Raw genomic sequence first — 17,128 nt, 5'->3', positions numbered from 1 at the left:
TAAGCGGCCTTTAGTCTATACGTCTCTATAGCAAGAGTCATTTATTTGTGGACAACACATCGCGACCTAATGAAGAAGTATTAATTGATGTGTTGTTCCTGGGATTGCTAAGATGTGTATTACTGGTTCTTTGAGTTTTCTGCATGGACCAGGGAGTTGTATCGGGAATAGCCCGTGGACAGGAGATGAAAACTGGCAAAACGTGGTTGGATCAGTCTAGAATCTGTATCATCTGAAAGAGAGTTTGGATGATTTGCTGGATGCATATGTCTGGTGATGAGGGTGTAACGTTGGCATGATGAGTGATATTTTTATAGGTTCTAGACAGGCCATTTCTCTTATCTTGTACTTGAAGAGCCTGAGCACGTCAGGTTGGCAGCATTGTAGCAGTCCCAGTCCCGCAGTCCCGCAGTCCCGCAGTCCCGCAGTCCATGTTGTCTCCAGTGACTTTTACTTTGGTGATCTGTGTGACCTTGCCATCGAGAATGACGTAGGTTGAGGCCATCCAGCAAATTGAGGTTGGATGGGATGATGACTATGCTTTCGCCCGATCTCACATGCCTTTAGTGCTACCGCCATATTTACCAAAAAGGCTAGAATACAACGTTGGTTCCCATTTGTACGTTTACTCCATTTAGTGATAAATCCTTCTCGTCGCAGCCCAGCCCGACCTACCGACCCAAAGTCAGGTCAAATTCTGGTACGTACCCAACCCCTCCAAATCCTGGGGTCTCAGACCACTGCGTCATTGGATCTTATAGGCCCCTCCCCCCGCCTCTTTATGATCTGCTCACGAGGGTTCTGCAAGTTTCCATCTGATCTTGATTCTTATCACAAGCGCAAACAATATAGCACTCTCGCGACTCCAAGACTAAAACATCTGCTTATTCAACGCACGACCGATACCTTTGAGCTTGAGCTCTGACTTGCCGTTAAACCCTTTCAACTCAAGCTCTGTCTTAACATATCAAACCAAAATGGCTTCCGCTGTTGAATCCCCCCCGGCGCACTCGCCTCCAACTAACCCTCCTCAGCGACCTCGAGGTATGTTTAAACACTTGACTCCAGCTTCTGTAGGATTCCGCGTCTAACGAAACCTAGGTATCCTCAAGAACTCGTACAGGAAATCTCCCCCTGCCTCGCCAGAGCAAGAGCAGGCAGCCAGCGAAAAGGAGCTCACTATTGCCAACACGCACATCAACGCGGGCCACCGACGTTCGTCCTCTGGCGCTCGCCCTACAGGATCCCGAAGGCAATCTGGTGTCAACAGCTCCTCTGACGGCCTCGAACAGTCTCAACGCCTCAAGTGGGACGAGGCTAATCTATATCTCACCGAGCAAGAGCGCTCCTCTACCATGAAGATCACAGAACCAAAGACTCCCTATGCCAAACACTACGACCCGGCCGAAGACCCATCGGACGACGAGGATCCTCTGGCGGACGCTGGTGCTCGCCTTAAGGATTCACGTCCAAGCCGTGAAGATGACATTCCGGGCCTTTCGCTGGGCGAACCGGAAGAGGAGATCCCGGAAGCGGGCGCGCCGTCACCCCGCAGCGAAAAGAGCGTCCACGTCGACGACGAGAGCAGCATCGGCCACGACGCCGAGGAAGACTTGGCGGGCATGTCTCCCGAGGAGCGTGAAAAGCACCGAAAGTTTGAGCAGCTCCGCAAGAGGCACTACGAAATGAAGAATGTGGCCCAGCTTCTGGGCCACCCCGACGACCTCCCCGAAGACGAGGACGAAGACGATAGTGTGCCGCCCATGCCAAAGGTACCGCAAGTACCCAACGGCTCTTCGTAGAAGGATATTGAGACACAAGAAACATGGCAAGGGCTGTGATCTGGCTACTAGGAAGGCATTAGGCTGGAGTTTTGAGGACATCATTACCGGGCGGCGTTGGCAGAGGTTGAGAGGTGCACAGATATCTGATTACTCGCTCGCTTTGAGGTTTCTGATTGAGAGTCGGAGACAGAGACAGAAGGGCACACTATGGAATCGGTTTGTTTTGCATTCACGGTAGATAAGCATTGTATTTCCTAGAATTTTTATAATTTCGGACCATGATCGCCTGCCGGTGTCCTTGAAGTCAATGTCTTTGTGCCTCACAGTAGGCCTTTTCGTGCCAGTTCAATCTTTCGCGCCGTTTCACCAGGACGGAATCCACCACGAGATACGCAGATACGTTGTCCTTCTGCAAGCTCGACCTTTTCTTGTTGGGCGTCCCAGGCGCAGGGACAGTGGTGAGGGAAGTGAACGCAAGCGAGGGTGTCAGGGCAGAGGTATTTATCGCAAACAGCTAAAAAGGTTAGTAGTGAAATCAAACGAGTAAGGACAAACATACAATTCTCGTAATTCTGCTTGTAGTGGTTCGCATCACTAGGGTTGTTCTGTGATTGAGCTTGGTGACGCTCGTGACCGCCTTGCTGATTGAACATCTGGTCGAAAAAGCCACCAAACTGGCCATTGACCAGAGTCAGAAGAGATAGAAAGGCGATGATATAGCGCATTTTATATAGTTGAAACGAATCGACAGCACTCGATCTGTAAGTGTTGAAACTCAAGTCGTCAGTTATTATGCGATGCTGGCCACATCGATGGATTCTTATCGATAAGATCGATGACTAAGCGCAAAAACTCCATCTCCAGAATTGCTCGCGGGACAGGCATTGCTACATTGCAGCTCAGCTAACCTCAGCCCATATCAACCATATCGCTGGTCATGAGGTTCCTCACGATACAGCGGCCGATATTGGCTGCTGTGGCTGGCCTCGCCCGCCCGGCCTTTACGCCTGTTGCTCCCCTGGGTGTGCAATTGGCCAATTCCCTCGTCCAAGGTCAAAGATTTGCCTCGGTCAAGTCACAGGGAGCATACAAGAAGAAGCCCAAGAGAGGTATTCCTAACAAGTTGGGTGCTAAGCGAACAGGAGGTATGTTTTGGTTGTCTGGGTAGTGGGCGATGGGGTTTGGAACTGACGGGTTATAGATCAATTCGTCATTCCCGGCAACATCCTGTACAAGCAGCGAGGTACACTTTGGTGGCCCGGCGAGAACTGCATCATGGGCCGAGATCACACAATTCACTCGATGGCTACCGGCTACGTCAAGTATTACCGCGATCCCGCACGACACCCCGACCGCAAGTACATCGGCGTTGTGTTCGACAAGAGCGACACCCTGCCATATCCCCAGCACGCCGAGCGCAAGCGAAAGCTCGGAATGTCTGTTTTCCCCATCAAAGAAGCCGCTGCCAAACCCGAGATCTCGCCTTCAGGAATTCCCTTCCAGGTCACCCGTATCGAGGCCGGCGAGCCCGACAGATTACTCAAGCTGCGCAAGGATTACAGTTACCGCGAGGACAACTGGGCGATTGGAAAGCTGGCGAGGACGACTGGTCTCAAGACGAAGCGATTCAGGACACGAAAGCAATGGTTCAGACATCGACGGTGGAGGCGTGAGAGGGAGTTGGAGGGTCAAAGGAAGGCTGAGCAAAAGAGGGCTGAGAGCGGTGGTGAGATCAAGGCTGTCAAGATGATTAGCAAGAAGCAGGCCAAGAAGGCTGCTAAGAAGGCTGGCAAGAAGAAATAGGTTGGTGAAAGAAATAAGCTGGGTATCAAAGTAAAGGGCAAGCATGTAGGATTTGTGTAGCAATTGTACATTATGAACTAGACGTTGACTGTAACGGTTAAACAAAGTTGGCAGTTGGATGTTTATTTAAGACATGGTGCATTAAACGTCTTTGAAATGTAGTATAATCGAATGTGGTTGGAATGTAATGAGCTGGAGTCGTCAAAGAGTGGTGGTTTTGCAGGCATTTCGTACCTTGCATTTAGAGCGTGTTGCTCTGCCCCTAACTTCAATAGCAGCCTAAGCTTTAGGTGCAGCCACGCGCTACAACTTCAATCGCGTCGCGTTCATCTCAAATCAATCAATCAATCATTCACTTTCACTTTAACCACATCCAACAAGGCCTCTAGAGTTCTAACAAAGGGGATCTTCTTCTCTACTCCCTTGTACTTCTACTGCTTAATTATTCTTGAATCGGACTACCTTCGCATGTGGACGGTAGTAGCAACTGGGTCGTGCTTCTTTATACTCATCCCCACTACTAACAATCCATAATGCTTGACTCATTCGGAGTCGCCATATTCAGTCCCGAAGAGATTGAACAACTCAAGCGTCTTGAACAAAGTCATCCAAGATGGGGGACTGACAATAATCCCAAAGAATCCGATCCAGAGCCTGCACGTGTTGTCAGCGACATCCAAAGTGATGGGGCTCTGAAGACTCCAGCAACTGGGCTCTCTTCAATGTTGGCTAGTAATCCAAAGATAAAAGCCGCTCAGTCTGAATGGGAGAAGAAGAATCAACGTGAGTTGAACGTGCAGTTCACGTATATGTATCTAACGTTACCCAGCACAATCACGGCCTTACATCCCAGATACATCTAGAGTTCCTGGAATGATAATTCCTACAGAATATTCTAGCTACAAAAATCCTTCTGGGAAACCGCCCCAGACTCATCGAAAGAGGGACTCGCCAGCGTCAGGCGTAGCTGTCCCGGCTGCGAAAAGGCAAAACAGTGATGTTGATGTCGCACAGGCTCGTCGGGATGCACCTCGATTTACGGAAGAAGAAGTGGCACGACAAATGTCTGAATTGAGCAACAACATGTCGACAATTAAGACAAATGCAATTCCTCAGGCAACGCATTTCGCAACTCCAGGCGAATTACTCCAAAAATACGTTGGCCAAGGATCAGTACCAACGCCTGTACCAACGCCAGTGCAAGCAACGTCGACACAGGCACAAAACCTGCCAGTTGTTGGCGATACGACTGTTGCAATCACTATTGCCGAGGGTACTCGCCTGTACACCACATATAATCGTACGTATCTACTACCTATCTATACTCCCCCTACTTGGTAGCAGAAAAGTTGGCCTCTCAAGTCTGGGAAATAAACAGCCCTCAGCTTGGTCTAAACAGCATAAGATGACCTGCTATTTCGTCCCTTATGCTTCAAGCGGCCAACTTTTCTTACACCACGCCCCTATTATAAGTGCCTTCTAACATGTCGCAGACCCTGAAGAGGGGCCCATCTCTGGTCGTGGTGCAGTCATTCCGCCAAAATACAAATTGCACCATGATCCCCAACTTCAGTATATCTGCCCCGTGCGAGACTGTCGTCGTTTGTTCAAGGGACTGAATGGTCTTGGTGGTCATTTCAGTGCTAGCCATTGTTCGACTACATTCAACGACAACGGAGACGGCACGTTGTCAAAGGTCGGCAAATATGCGAGGAATGGCGGCCCTGGAGGCACTCCTGGCATCGTTGTTTCTCGTAACCCTCTTCCTCCTGGTGCACCGCCACCAGTCAATCCAGGATTGCCAGTAAATGCACCGCCGAAGAATCGAGTTTCTCCCCCCGAACAATCAAGCAAGAAACCAATTCGTTGGCAAGAAACTCCAGTTCTTCCCCCTGCTCCCCTTGTCCGCTCAAACACATCAGGATCTGATGTCAAGTCCTTCCTCCATAGGCACCTCAGTACAAACCAACCAGAACATCATCGAGAGGACATCGATTTCATGTTGTCGTTGCCTCGAATGCGGGATCTTTCCGAAAGCTGGAAACAGGGCCACGGAGGAAAGATTTTGGATGTGAACCATTATGCTTGCGCGTTGGCTTACCTCACCGGAAGGGCAGTGACTGGCACCGAGCAGTGCAGGGCCAATGCATATCGGCCAACTGCCAGACTATCAGCACCTTGCGTCGCCCTCCCGACTGGAATGCCCACGTCGGCAAAACAAGCATTTTCTTCTCTGGACACTTGTGTCGGGTGCCGATATTGGTGTATTCTACAGCGACGCTCCAACTCATGCGCTTGGTGTCCTTACCCTCAGGCTCGACAGCAGAGAACAACATCTGGCGGTTCAGCAAGATCATCTTCTTCAGAAGATGTCATCCCCACAATGGATGTTGATGAGGACGAGTTTGAGGGACCGATCGTTGGGACCGTAACAGAGAATATCAATGAGGCGAAACGACCCAAGAGGAGTCAGTCTGCGCACACCCCTGTGGAAGCAACAGGAGAAGTCCTGGGCAGACCAAACCCAATGGGCGAGACGGAACTTGAGATGGAAGACTGGGAGATTGCCCCAGGCAGAATGAAGGATTCTTCCTCAGACAGTAAGTTCACACTCCCCATCAGTCTACCCTAAATTGGCCGCTGGAAGCATCAGGGACGAAATTGCATGCCATCTTATGCTGCTTAGACTAGGCCCTTGGCCTAAGATTTAGGAGGCCAACGTTTCTACTACCCATTCGCCCACATACTAACACGTCTAGATATTGCCTTCTCCAATTCATACCTCACCAGCGGTCAACCTGTTACCGTTTCCGAGGATATTAGTTTCAACGTCATCGTTCTCAAGCCTGGCACGTCGAGTCATTGGAACGTCGAAGACAATAAGGTGCGAACTTGCTCTGTTGCAGCAGGTAAGGTGTGCGTCACCATGGGCGAACAAAACTTTAACTTGGGACCCAACGGCATGTTTGTTATTCGCCCTGGACAAGCATGCAGGGTCGCGAATCGACTTTACTTGGATTCCGTGGTGCACTGCACTACTATTTGTGATTTTGCGTTGCAGTAATTGTTGGCGCATTCGACGGAGACGGCGGGCGAGGCATAGACACATTTCTTTTCTTTGGTATCATTCGGAGTTTTGAGCATTTAGCGCATCTACAGCCATACTCGGAAAGGATTGCTTCCATGGCATTGGGTCGCTCGGCAGGGGAATACGTGGGGTTTTGGAGGTTGGGTTCAATATCAGTCATCGGGATTGTTCATGTGGTACAGTCATCTGATTAGCCTTGTCTCAGTTGCTACCCACGGTTAGAGAGCAACATAGTCAGCCTACAGCGACAATTTTAGTACATCAGCAATAGATATGGGAATCGGGAAATGCTACTATTTTCAAATATGGGGCTTTCGTCACGAGTAAACGCTGATCCAAGGCAGACACGGGTGCTCGTGAGGCTATGGACGGAGTGTGACTCTTTGGATTAATGGATCATTATATGAACTCAACCACTGCAAAACAGAACAAATAGCATCTGATGTAGGTAGATAAAATAATTTCCGATAACTTGTGTCCTCATGTCTCAAGCCTCTCGTCCAGTTTTGTCCAGGCAAAGACGCCGGGAAACTTATAGGGCGTCTTACACTGAAGCGGAAATGGCTGCGGCAGGAGGCCTCGGCTCACCTGGGCCAGAACTTAGCAACGACTATGATTCCATCAACGTCAACCCAGCAGGAAGTCCGCCAAGTCAGCTACCGCCGCTAAATGATTACACAATCAAGAAGAATGAAGTCGAGGAGAAGGAGAATATTATTAATGAAACACCTTCCGAGGACGAAACAGCGGAAGAGCCGTCCAACAAAGGAAGCTTCACTATTGACCCAGAGGGTGAACTTACTCACGATCAAACAACTGTCGACATCGTGACCGTTCCATGTCCTGGAGCGAACTCTCTTCGAACATGGAGTCGCGATGGCCGGATGGGCCGTTTCTTTGGTGCGCTGTCTATGCGAGATGCCGAAGGTCAAACAGCGCCAGATCCAGATCGACCTGCACCTTCATGGGTCCGACAAGGCATTCGACGTGAAGCTGATCGAGCACGGATTCTCCTCTACGAGCATCCCTCAACAGCCGAGGGTATGAGACTGAGCACCTTGGCAGATGCGCTTCTGGAGGAGCTGGAAGAGTTGAGGAAGCGAGAGAAACAGGCCAGACCGATTGTGTTTGTGGGACATAGCATTGGTGGAATTATTGCCAAAATGGTTCTAACAAAGGCAAGTCGTGATACTCGATATGAGGATATCTATAGACAATGCTACGGTATTGCCTTTTTTGGTATGTTGTCCCCTTGAAAGTGTACTCCCTCTATACTAACAACTCAGGCACTCCTCATCAAGGATCAAGCTACTTTGCCATGCCGAACTTAGCAACCGGAATCCAGAGTCTACTTCAACTTTCAGCCCCTTTGCCATGTTCCATCACCGATGATATGCGCGTAGGAAATCCTCTTCTTCTCCAGCTGGACGACGACTTTAAATCTATAGCACACGATTTCCGTATATGGACCTTGTACGAAACTATCGACTCTCGCCTTTCAGGGTCTACTGGAGATGTCTACTTTACTGCACCGCTGACGTCGATAAAATCGGCCATCCTCGGTATGCGACAGGAGACGATTCTTCCGCTGCAAAGCGACCATGCAAATATAGCTTCGTTTGGGAGACACAATGTCCACACTATGCGATTATTTATGAAGCAGTTGTCTTCGCTCATCGACCGAGCAGACGAGTATTCCTGCGAGGATAGAAATTGGACTTTGGATCTCGAACAAAAGGTCAACGTCGAAATCCATGGGTTCTTCGAGGATTCTCCGGGACCACTGGACTCGGCGACTATCAGAGCGTGGTCTACAAGGTTACCTTTGCGGGAGTTTCTGAGAAAGGGGCCCCAGGAGTGTTTGGCTGATAGACTGAACGAAGTCGAGACAGTTGATGAAGGAAGATTCTTGAGGGAAAGAGGGAAAACAGCCAGGTTGCCGACACAAAGGGGAGACATGGATGGAGCAGGCAACAATGCTTTAGGAATCTCACAGGATGGATCATTCCATGCATCGCCCCCTGCTTCACCGATTATCCGACCCATTGACGCCAAAAACACAAGGTCGGAATCAGCGCCTCAAGTGATCTCGAGATCTCCCATTACACCCTTGTCGCCAGTAGCAATATCACCACCAACACACTACTCAACGCCAATGCAACGGCCATCGCCTCTTATACGCGCCAACTTTGATCAAGATCTCGCCGTGGATCGTCTATCGCCGCCTCCCAGTGGTCGCATGGGCCGGACGCTTAGCAGATCTACAAGTCTGGGCACACAGGCTTCTCAATACGAGTATCGAGATTTCCCTCCTTTTTCGCAACGCAGCCGAAGTACCATCGAGGGCTTCAGCGACGAGGACGATATTGACGCATCTCCAAAACTACCAGAAGCTATAGTTGCAATCCGAAAGGTCGTTGAAAATGGAGACAAAAGAACAAGTGAGACTGTTATTGTTGATGAAGTCCCTGTTGCGTTTTCGAAACCTCAAGTGGAAGCCAGAAAGTTCATATGGGTACATTTACCATATAATAATCCAAGCTGGGTGACGGTAAGTAAGATCGTACGTTGAGGTGCTTTACTGACTTGAGCAGAAAATATTCGAGACGTTGCAAATATCGGATCATCGCAACTATGCTCCTCTGTTCAACAATGACTTTTGGGCAACGAGACATTCCCGTGGGCGACACTCTCAGCATTATGCATATTTTGCTAAGCCAGGATGCTACTTCTCAGCTCCTCGACACAGTATGTCCTCTTCCTGGTTATATATCTAGATTCTAACAGTGTAGTGTCTCCTCGAGGTCGGTCTTCTAAACAATCTTCAATGACAAGGAGTGATGGCGGGGTCTATACGTGTCTATTCCTACCATATCTCCACTTCGACTCTTACAAACGACTTATTCGCCGACGGGAACTGATTCTGCAGCGTTTGAACCATGGAAGAGCCCGGCCTGTGCCTGAATCTGTTGCTAAATCCGACTCTCTTGAAGCGCAGGTTATTTGGGAGTATCTGGGTCATGATCCGCCTATCAACTGCCGAAGAACGCTGGATCAATACGGATACCCTTCTCTACGAGATACAAGATCACGAGATGATGATCAGATGCTGTACAAGTTGACAAAAGAACGAAGCTTTGCTCCTGGGCTGGGTCCCGGATTTCATGGACAGATGTCGAATAGTAGCGATGGTAGCAGTGGAAGTGGAAGTCGGAGATCCAAGACAAGCAGTCAAGATGGAGACAATGAGGACATCCCAGAGGAATCCATACTCAATGGTAACGTCCTCATGGTAGATCAGCTGTGGTTGTGGGTCATTGATTCTCGTAAGTCCACCCTCTCTGCTATAGGCCTAGACTAACCCTGCAGACACGTTACTGTCCTTCTTCCCCAAGCGCGAGGGCGATGCTATTGAAGGGCCTCTGTATCAACAAGCAGACCTTCGCGACAGTATATTTAACGAAGTCAACGTCGATCTTACCCGCCAGTGCGAAAACGCTCTAGATCTAGCAGCGCTGTCTGTACTTCACGCGGTAACTGTGCTCCTCGATCGAGCATCGCATCCTGATCTCGAAGTTTTTCGAATCTTTGAAGAAGCCATCAGCGTTCTCGTAAGTAGCTCCCTTCATTACACGACTAGTACTAACCAAGTAGACCGAGAAACTCACATTCTCGCTCAAATCCTTTCGTGCCGAGGGATTTCGCGACAAAGCGTCGGCATACGAACCAGTTGAGAACAAAGCTCGATCCATCAGAGCGCGGCACAAAGCTGAAGGTCGTCGATCAGAAGAGGACAACCGCGATAATACATCCGCACTTCTGGAACTTCGGGATATCGAGGACGAGCTTTTGATTCTCGTACATCTTTTCGAACGACAGTCCAAGGTCGTCAGCTCCATGCTTTCGACTTATGCTCGACCCGAACTTCGTGAGCGAACAGCAAACGGAAGAATATTTCTGAGTGAAGCCCTCAAGAAACTTTCCGAGTATGCCCACCAGGGACAAGAGATGATTGAGAGGGTCAGAAATACAAGAGATGACTATGACAAGCTGCTTCAGATGGTTCAGAGGCAAGCTCAGGTTGATGAGGTGCGGCTGAGTAGACTTCACGCCGACCTTGCCAGTGCACAGAGTCGAAGTGTCATGATTTTTACCACGTTTACAGTCATCTTCCTACCATTGACATTTTTCACTGGTCTATTCGGTATGAACACGCACGAATGGGGTGGTGAGAATAACCTCAGCCTCAAGACTATTGGCGCGATCTCTCTTCCGTCCAGTCTTGCTCTTGTCATCTTCTCTCTTGTGGCGGCCTGGAGCACAAGGGCTAGACTCTTTGCCAAATGGCTCACTCACCTATATCGCATCGCCATGTCGTGGTTCTGGAGGACACTGTGCAAGCCTGTTGTTTCAGGTGTAGCGGGTATGGTTCCTCAACGGGACGAGCGACAAAGAGACGAGAGGGACTTGAGAGGCAAGAAAGGCATGTTGAGGGAAGAGATGAGTGATTTTTGGGAAAGACATCGACTAGAGAGGGACAGGGGATACACGGTGCCTGAGAAGAACAAGAAGACGACTATGGGAGGCAAGGGAAGTTGGAGATCAAAGATGAAGTAGAACTATGGAATGTATTTTTGTGTATTTTTAATATACCCAGGTCAGGAATACACAGAGTGGTGTAGCTTACTAGTAAGGAGTTGGGTTGTTATTAGTTATCACAGGAACTTCGTTTATATGCTCTTAAGTGCCCTGTCTGCCTGTTTGAAACCACACTGATGTCCGGTGTCAGAGCGGAATCTTTCCTAGGGCAGATCCACATCAGGGGACCCCGGTTAGCCTAGATCTGCACATCGGGAGCTAAAGAGACAAGGATGACTTACATGAACTCGGGGTATCAAAAACATTAGTCGTATGAAGAAGATACTCGGACAGTTCATGCTGTTTAGACCATACTTAGGGCTGTTTATTTTTATATGCTAAGATTCTAGAGTCCAACTTCTCTACTACTACTGGGCAGGTAGGCGAGGTTGGCAAGCATTTGGTGGTTGATACAACTTTAAACAAAATATGCCTCCGGCTGCCCTGCATCGAGAGTCATACAAAGTAGGGCACAAACGCAACCTTAATTTCGCACAATACAAAAGCACTGCTCGGCAACCCTCACCCTCTTCTTCTGACATAACCAGAAACATCTTGAAAAAGAAAACCGACTATCCACTTGTCAGTTAGCTTGCCCAGCTTAGTGTGTTTTCTCGGTTACTGATTTGGAAGAAGGATCATGATCATTATGCTATATCATGATCTTTCTCCTTCTGTAACCAGTTTACATAATCTTTGTTGGTTCTTCCGATCGCCATTATCAGGGTGTAATTAAAAATATCTGCCTTGACGATCCAGTGTCGACTGAAAAGTCAGACAGCCATCTTTGGTTACACCTTGATCATGTCGATCGGAAGAACTAACAAAGACTATACAAGCTGATTGTAGAAGGGAAAGAGGTATCTTGCATAACACAATGATCCTTCTTCCAAATCAGCAACCAAGAAAACACACTAAGTCGCATTCCAGTTACTTTGCCCTCGAACTTAAGGCTCATCTCTCGTACTTTCGGCTCATAATATGTGATCGACTGTCACGATCCCTTCATGTTGACCTCGCGCGGATTACCACAACAGGTCGAAGAGCCATATGATGACACACAATTTGCGCATAATCCTCCCAGCTGATAGGTAGCTGCGAGAAATACACCATCAAACTCTTCACTCCCATCGCCAACTTACGCAGTAATATACCGAATTTCGGCAGGAGCCACTGATTGGAGGATTCTGGCAACTCATGGGATCTTTGCAGGCAGGAGCATTGACGATACCCGGCACAGACCCTTTCGAGTAGACTGCACTTTCTACTCGTACTACATCATGCTCAACACTTTCCGTAACATGGAATACTTGCCTCGTTCTTTCCATTCTTTAAAAGAAATGCGTACAAAATGATTTCGTTGCTCGGTAGCTGACTGCCGACTTTTCAAACTTTTCATACAACTGAACTTTATGGAACACAAAACTTGAGCAAGTCCAACACTGAAGACTGTCGTCTTTTGTCTCAATATCGCACCTGTGTGGAAAGCCTGCTTGTTTGATTCCTGAGCACGTTGTAATTAAGAATGCAACGGAAAACAACTCGCGTAAGGGATGTGGAATGACGGTGCCACTGAGAAGCGAACGCCGCCTAACCGCACCGTTGCTACTGCGGCCTCTCGTATCAAAACCTTTGCGATTCGTGTAAGTTTGTCCCCCTGTGCAATCACCTAGCCCAGCAATCACCACCGTCTCCTCGCCATCAGCAACACTTACAGAGCTCAAAGGCATCAGCAAGGACATCGCATTCAGCACGTGGAAACGACTGGTCGACGGGTACGCCGATAAGTCTGGGTCAAGTTACAGCGCCGCCGCCCGCCGCAAACGCTGCTGTGTCCTTAGACACCGAGATGGCCCTTGTCTCCCCCCCCCTCCCGCGGTCTGGCGGCTCAGGGGGATGATCAGGTGTCGCACTTGTGCGGCAACCCAACCTGTCTGATCCCTGAGCACGTCGTCATTAAGAACGCGACGGAAAACAATGGACGGAAGGGTTGCGGCATAACGGTACCATGCCCCCACGGAGATTCGTGCCCTCTGTGGATTTCAACGTGCCGGCACAACCACCGGTGTATAAGTTGGGCTGATGGTGAGGACGTGGAGAGATTTCAGAAGGAGACGGAAGGCGTTTTGACAATGGAGGAGTGGGTGAAGAAAGCCCACCATGATGGGAATTAATCATGTATTTTAGCACACACGGAGTTGATGAAATGGAAGGCCCTTTACCCCCCTAGACTTAGTTCTAGTTAGTGAAGGCGCGGGACGCTCATCATCATGTAATTTAGCATCTTACCTGGCGGGAAGGTTGGGCCAAAGGTACAAAAATAGACAGCCTTTACAAAATATGCCAACTTTACAGAAGTTTAGACTTCAATTACTTAGTGGTGATACAAACAGTGAACTGGCAGAATATGGCAAATCCTGGAACCCTATGGGTGAAAATGGAAATCGAAGTGTCCGATAAACCTGACACAACATGGTACGAACAACTAAGCGCCTACAGCCTGAAACAGCAATACGACAGCTGGTCACAGTGGAGGAAAATCATGCAGAACCACAAGTCAATTCTACAGAAGCGTCTCGGCACAGGTAGACAGGCTTTTGTGCAACTGTTCGCAGCATCCAAAGTACGAAACGTTGACCGCTGAAGACAAAAGACGAAATCAGTAGGTAAGTCAATTCCATTTAGTCAATGTTCGAAAGTTATTGGGAAAGTTAAGTAGCCATTGGGAATGCTTTGATCTGATATCTTACGTGTTTGATTCTGTTGTTGAGATTCTTTGAGTAATCTGAAAAGGTTCGGCTCATAGATTTATAAATAAAACACCTACTGATTTCGTCACTTATACTTCTACCTACCATCGATGAAATCAAGCATCATCAAATGCGCTTGTTGAACATTCAGTGCTCAAAGAGTACCCTTTCATGTTAAACCAACAAGCCGATTGTCCATTTGTTCCACGATGCCTTCAGTTCCTCCTTGGCCGCCTTTAGATCCCCAACATCCCACGCACACTCAACGAAACGACCACTCAAAAAGTTTGCTTCATCGCTAGCCAACCAGACCGAAAAGTCACTGGGAAGTTCAACATCATCTCCCACAAGTCCAATCTCCTTGATCAGGCCTTCAAGCGGAGCAGACATTCCAGTATCTAAAATTAAACCCGGGTCGAACTGATGGACCACTTTGTCGGGGTTTTCGTTTGCATACCAGGAAAACAGCTTGTACGCAGCTAGCTTGGACGCTCGGTATCCGGAGAAACCCTCCAGGTACTCGATGTACGTAGCTCGGGTCGAGACGTGGATAACTCTTGCTCCAGGGGCAGCGAGAGGATCGAAAGCGCGCAAGAGGTTAAAGTTGCCCTTTGTGTTGATCTCGAAACCACTCCACCAGTCATCTGGATCAGCTACAGTGATACGCTCTGCCTTGGGCATGTATCCTGCGTTGGCGATGAGGATGTCGATCTTGCCGTTTACTGCTTTGGCGTACGCTTCAAGGGCATTTCGAGTTGACTCAGAGTCGGATATATCAACGGTGTAGGTCCAGACCTTAGTTTGAGGGTGTTTGTCTTCTATCTCGGTTTTGTTTGCGAGGAGTGTTTTGCCTGTGCGACCAAGAAGAGCTAGTTTGGTCACGCCCGACTTTGCAAAGGACTTTGCGATGCTAGCACCGATACCAGAGCCTCCACCTGTGATCAGAGTATTCTTTCCTTTGGTGGAAAGTTCGGGACGAAGAGGGGAGATTGCTGGGTATGTTGTTTTGTGGATAGGAGACGGCATCTTGAGTTGGGTTGGCTTGATTGACTAGGTGTGAGAGTGAGTTGATGATTGTTCTTTTACGCCGTTTTGTCCGATATATATAGCCTTTTGCTTTTCGTCCGACAAGTTCCGTATAATTCTTCCTTGTCTGTTGGTTACATTACGAGAGTTATCGTGAGTCTCAACGTTATCACACGTTAACAAGGACCGTCGGATCAACAAGTGCAAGTCTAGTACTTTGACAGGGTTTGCGTGCGCAACATACAGCGGACTCAATGTTCCTAATTTACCTCGATCCAAACAGTACTGTTTGCTATATCGCTGTTGCCAACATTGCTTCTCTTCCTTTTTTCTACAAATATTATACATACACCATTCTTGAAGCTGTACTCTGCGTCGTCTGCTACACGGTAGTTGGTATAAGACAGAGATATCCTAGTACGGACTAAGACGACAAGGATTATATTGACCAATACCGACTCATTACTCCGTGCGCCTCCTCCGTATGCGTATGGTATCATGGCTTGCCCCACTCAACGCTTCATAACGTTATCCAGTTCTCCATACTCAGTCAACAACGTTATCACTTACACTGCAACTTTTGTCATCGCCCTTGGTACTTCAAAGCCAAGCTCGTATTCCTGTGCTGTAGTCAGGTACTGTCCTACCTATAATGTCACCGCCAAGTACCGGGGATCGTCAAGACGTGGGTAAACCTCCATTCAGTCGTGATTACAAAGCAGTCATACACACACAATACCGCACATCTTGATCAACTTTGAGGCATCAAACTAATATGGAGACACAGCCAAAGCGAGAGCGAAGCAGAGTTGCACAGCGCGAGTATCGCAAACGACATGCTTCCAGATTCAATACACTTAAAGACGAAAACCAGAGGTTAAGAGACGCTCTTAAGCGTATAGAGAAGCTTGCCCAGAAACGCGGCGGAAAAGATCAGGAGCTCGAGACTGCCCTTGCAGAAGCGAGGGAGACCGTTGGAGATGAGGGCACAAGCGATGGAAATGGCCAGAGAGCCACTTCCAGCTCATCAGGAGCCTCGGATCCTATCACATCCGAGAGAACCTCTGACATCTCGGAGCTGCTATCCTCTGATATCCATTTACACACACAGGCCCTTGGCCAAGACACTGCACAGAAGTTGAGTCTAGCACAGCCACTATGGACCGACATCGACCACTTGGCTCGCATCTTCGAGGCCCCTTCAGACGCACGCAGATATCTAGGAGAAGGTCTCTACACATTCGCAGGAAGCCTATACTGGGCATGCACAAGAAACACCGTATCGTTGTGGGAGACTCACAAGCTCAACATGCTGGGCAAACCTGGCCCACCGGACATGAACCCCATGGACAGACTCTTCAACCACAGCAAACATCTCACCGACCGACGATTCATGCTCTCCCTCGCCCTAGCTCGTCTCGAGTACAAGCAAAAGGGCTTCATCGAACACCCCCACGCAGAGACAGAAATGATCTACAGGTCCGTCCTCCCTGAACTGCGCAAAAAGATGGAGCAGGAACTCGTCGCCAAAGGACAAGGAATGGAATGGTGGAAGACGCCGCGCGAGGTGGAAAGTCACCTGATGAAGTACCTTGAACCGTCCGAGGTGGACGAGTTACAGGCTCTCATCGAGGGAAGAGGATCGGCGGCTGTTTTGACAAAGTACAAGCCTCTGATGGACATGATGATTGATGAGTTTGTTTGCTTTGCTGATGGTCCGCGATGGAATCTTATACATGTTGCTATGGCTGTTGGAAGTTGGCGGAGCGATCACCCTAAACCTTCAGAGATGGGGATTGGAGCTTAACGATTGAACTGGAATGAGACTCAATTAATCATAATTCAGACTGGAATTGCTTTGTTCATGAAGATGGAAGCCATACAACCTGTCAGTACCCTGTACCTTAGTAGGTACCCCTGCAACGACCCCTGTGGATCGCCCCGCCGCTGCCCCAGCGACCACTAAAAGCTTTGAAGCTTACAGATACAACCACCCAAACAATCATATGCAAGCCAACAAACGATGTCCATCACCTCGT

The 17,128-nt window shown here is 48.8% G+C and overlaps 8 protein-coding genes across 8 annotated transcripts; 6 read left to right on the top strand and 2 right to left on the bottom strand.

The window, feature by feature from the left end:
- Positions 1-977: 977 nt before the first annotated feature.
- FPSE_07115 (uncharacterized protein) lies at positions 978-1,802 on the top strand (the record flags this gene model as incomplete). The annotated part of the gene is made up of 2 exons (XM_009260233.1): positions 978-1,044; positions 1,102-1,802. 2 exons carry the CDS (start codon positions 978-980, stop codon positions 1,800-1,802), a joined length of 768 nt encoding a protein of 255 aa, XP_009258508.1.
- A 302-nt stretch (positions 1,803-2,104) lies between these two features.
- Positions 2,105-2,509, bottom strand: FPSE_07114 (uncharacterized protein; the record flags this gene model as incomplete). Its single annotated transcript, XM_009260232.1, has 2 exons — positions 2,105-2,298; positions 2,344-2,509. The coding sequence occupies 2 exons, from the start codon at positions 2,507-2,509 to the stop codon at positions 2,105-2,107; spliced, it is 360 nt and encodes a 119-aa protein (XP_009258507.1).
- Positions 2,510-2,721: 212 nt separating this feature from the next.
- Positions 2,722-3,587, top strand: FPSE_07113 (uncharacterized protein; the record flags this gene model as incomplete). Its single annotated transcript, XM_009260231.1, has 2 exons — positions 2,722-2,929; positions 2,986-3,587. The coding sequence occupies 2 exons, from the start codon at positions 2,722-2,724 to the stop codon at positions 3,585-3,587; spliced, it is 810 nt and encodes a 269-aa protein (XP_009258506.1).
- Positions 3,588-4,120: 533 nt separating this feature from the next.
- On the top strand, positions 4,121-6,651 carry FPSE_07112 (uncharacterized protein; the record flags this gene model as incomplete). Its single annotated transcript, XM_009260230.1, has 4 exons — positions 4,121-4,370; positions 4,417-4,887; positions 5,081-6,187; positions 6,347-6,651. 4 exons carry the CDS (start codon positions 4,121-4,123, stop codon positions 6,649-6,651), a joined length of 2,133 nt encoding a protein of 710 aa, XP_009258505.1.
- Positions 6,652-7,235: 584 nt separating this feature from the next.
- On the top strand, positions 7,236-11,292 carry FPSE_07111 (uncharacterized protein; the record flags this gene model as incomplete). Its single annotated transcript, XM_009260229.1, has 6 exons — positions 7,236-7,914; positions 7,962-9,226; positions 9,270-9,423; positions 9,468-10,001; positions 10,045-10,286; positions 10,330-11,292. 6 exons carry the CDS (start codon positions 7,236-7,238, stop codon positions 11,290-11,292), a joined length of 3,837 nt encoding a protein of 1,278 aa, XP_009258504.1.
- A 1,574-nt stretch (positions 11,293-12,866) lies between these two features.
- On the top strand, positions 12,867-13,957 carry FPSE_07110 (uncharacterized protein; the record flags this gene model as incomplete). The annotated part of the gene is made up of 3 exons (XM_009260228.1): positions 12,867-12,956; positions 12,992-13,088; positions 13,707-13,957. The coding sequence occupies 3 exons, from the start codon at positions 12,867-12,869 to the stop codon at positions 13,955-13,957; spliced, it is 438 nt and encodes a 145-aa protein (XP_009258503.1).
- Positions 13,958-14,237: 280 nt separating this feature from the next.
- Positions 14,238-15,089, bottom strand: FPSE_07109 (uncharacterized protein; the record flags this gene model as incomplete). Its single annotated transcript, XM_009260227.1, has 1 exon — positions 14,238-15,089. One exon carries the CDS (start codon positions 15,087-15,089, stop codon positions 14,238-14,240), a length of 852 nt encoding a protein of 283 aa, XP_009258502.1.
- Positions 15,090-15,864: 775 nt separating this feature from the next.
- Positions 15,865-16,896, top strand: FPSE_07108 (uncharacterized protein; the record flags this gene model as incomplete). The annotated part of the gene is made up of 1 exon (XM_009260226.1): positions 15,865-16,896. The coding sequence occupies one exon, from the start codon at positions 15,865-15,867 to the stop codon at positions 16,894-16,896; it is 1,032 nt and encodes a 343-aa protein (XP_009258501.1).
- Between the last annotated feature and the right edge of the window lie 232 nt (positions 16,897-17,128).

Source organism: Fusarium pseudograminearum, chromosome 4 (assembly GCF_000303195.2).
Source record: "Fusarium pseudograminearum CS3096 chromosome 4, whole genome shotgun sequence".
Taxonomy (NCBI): domain Eukaryota; kingdom Fungi; phylum Ascomycota; class Sordariomycetes; order Hypocreales; family Nectriaceae; genus Fusarium; species Fusarium pseudograminearum.
This window is presented reverse-complemented; position numbering and strand designations above follow the sequence as displayed.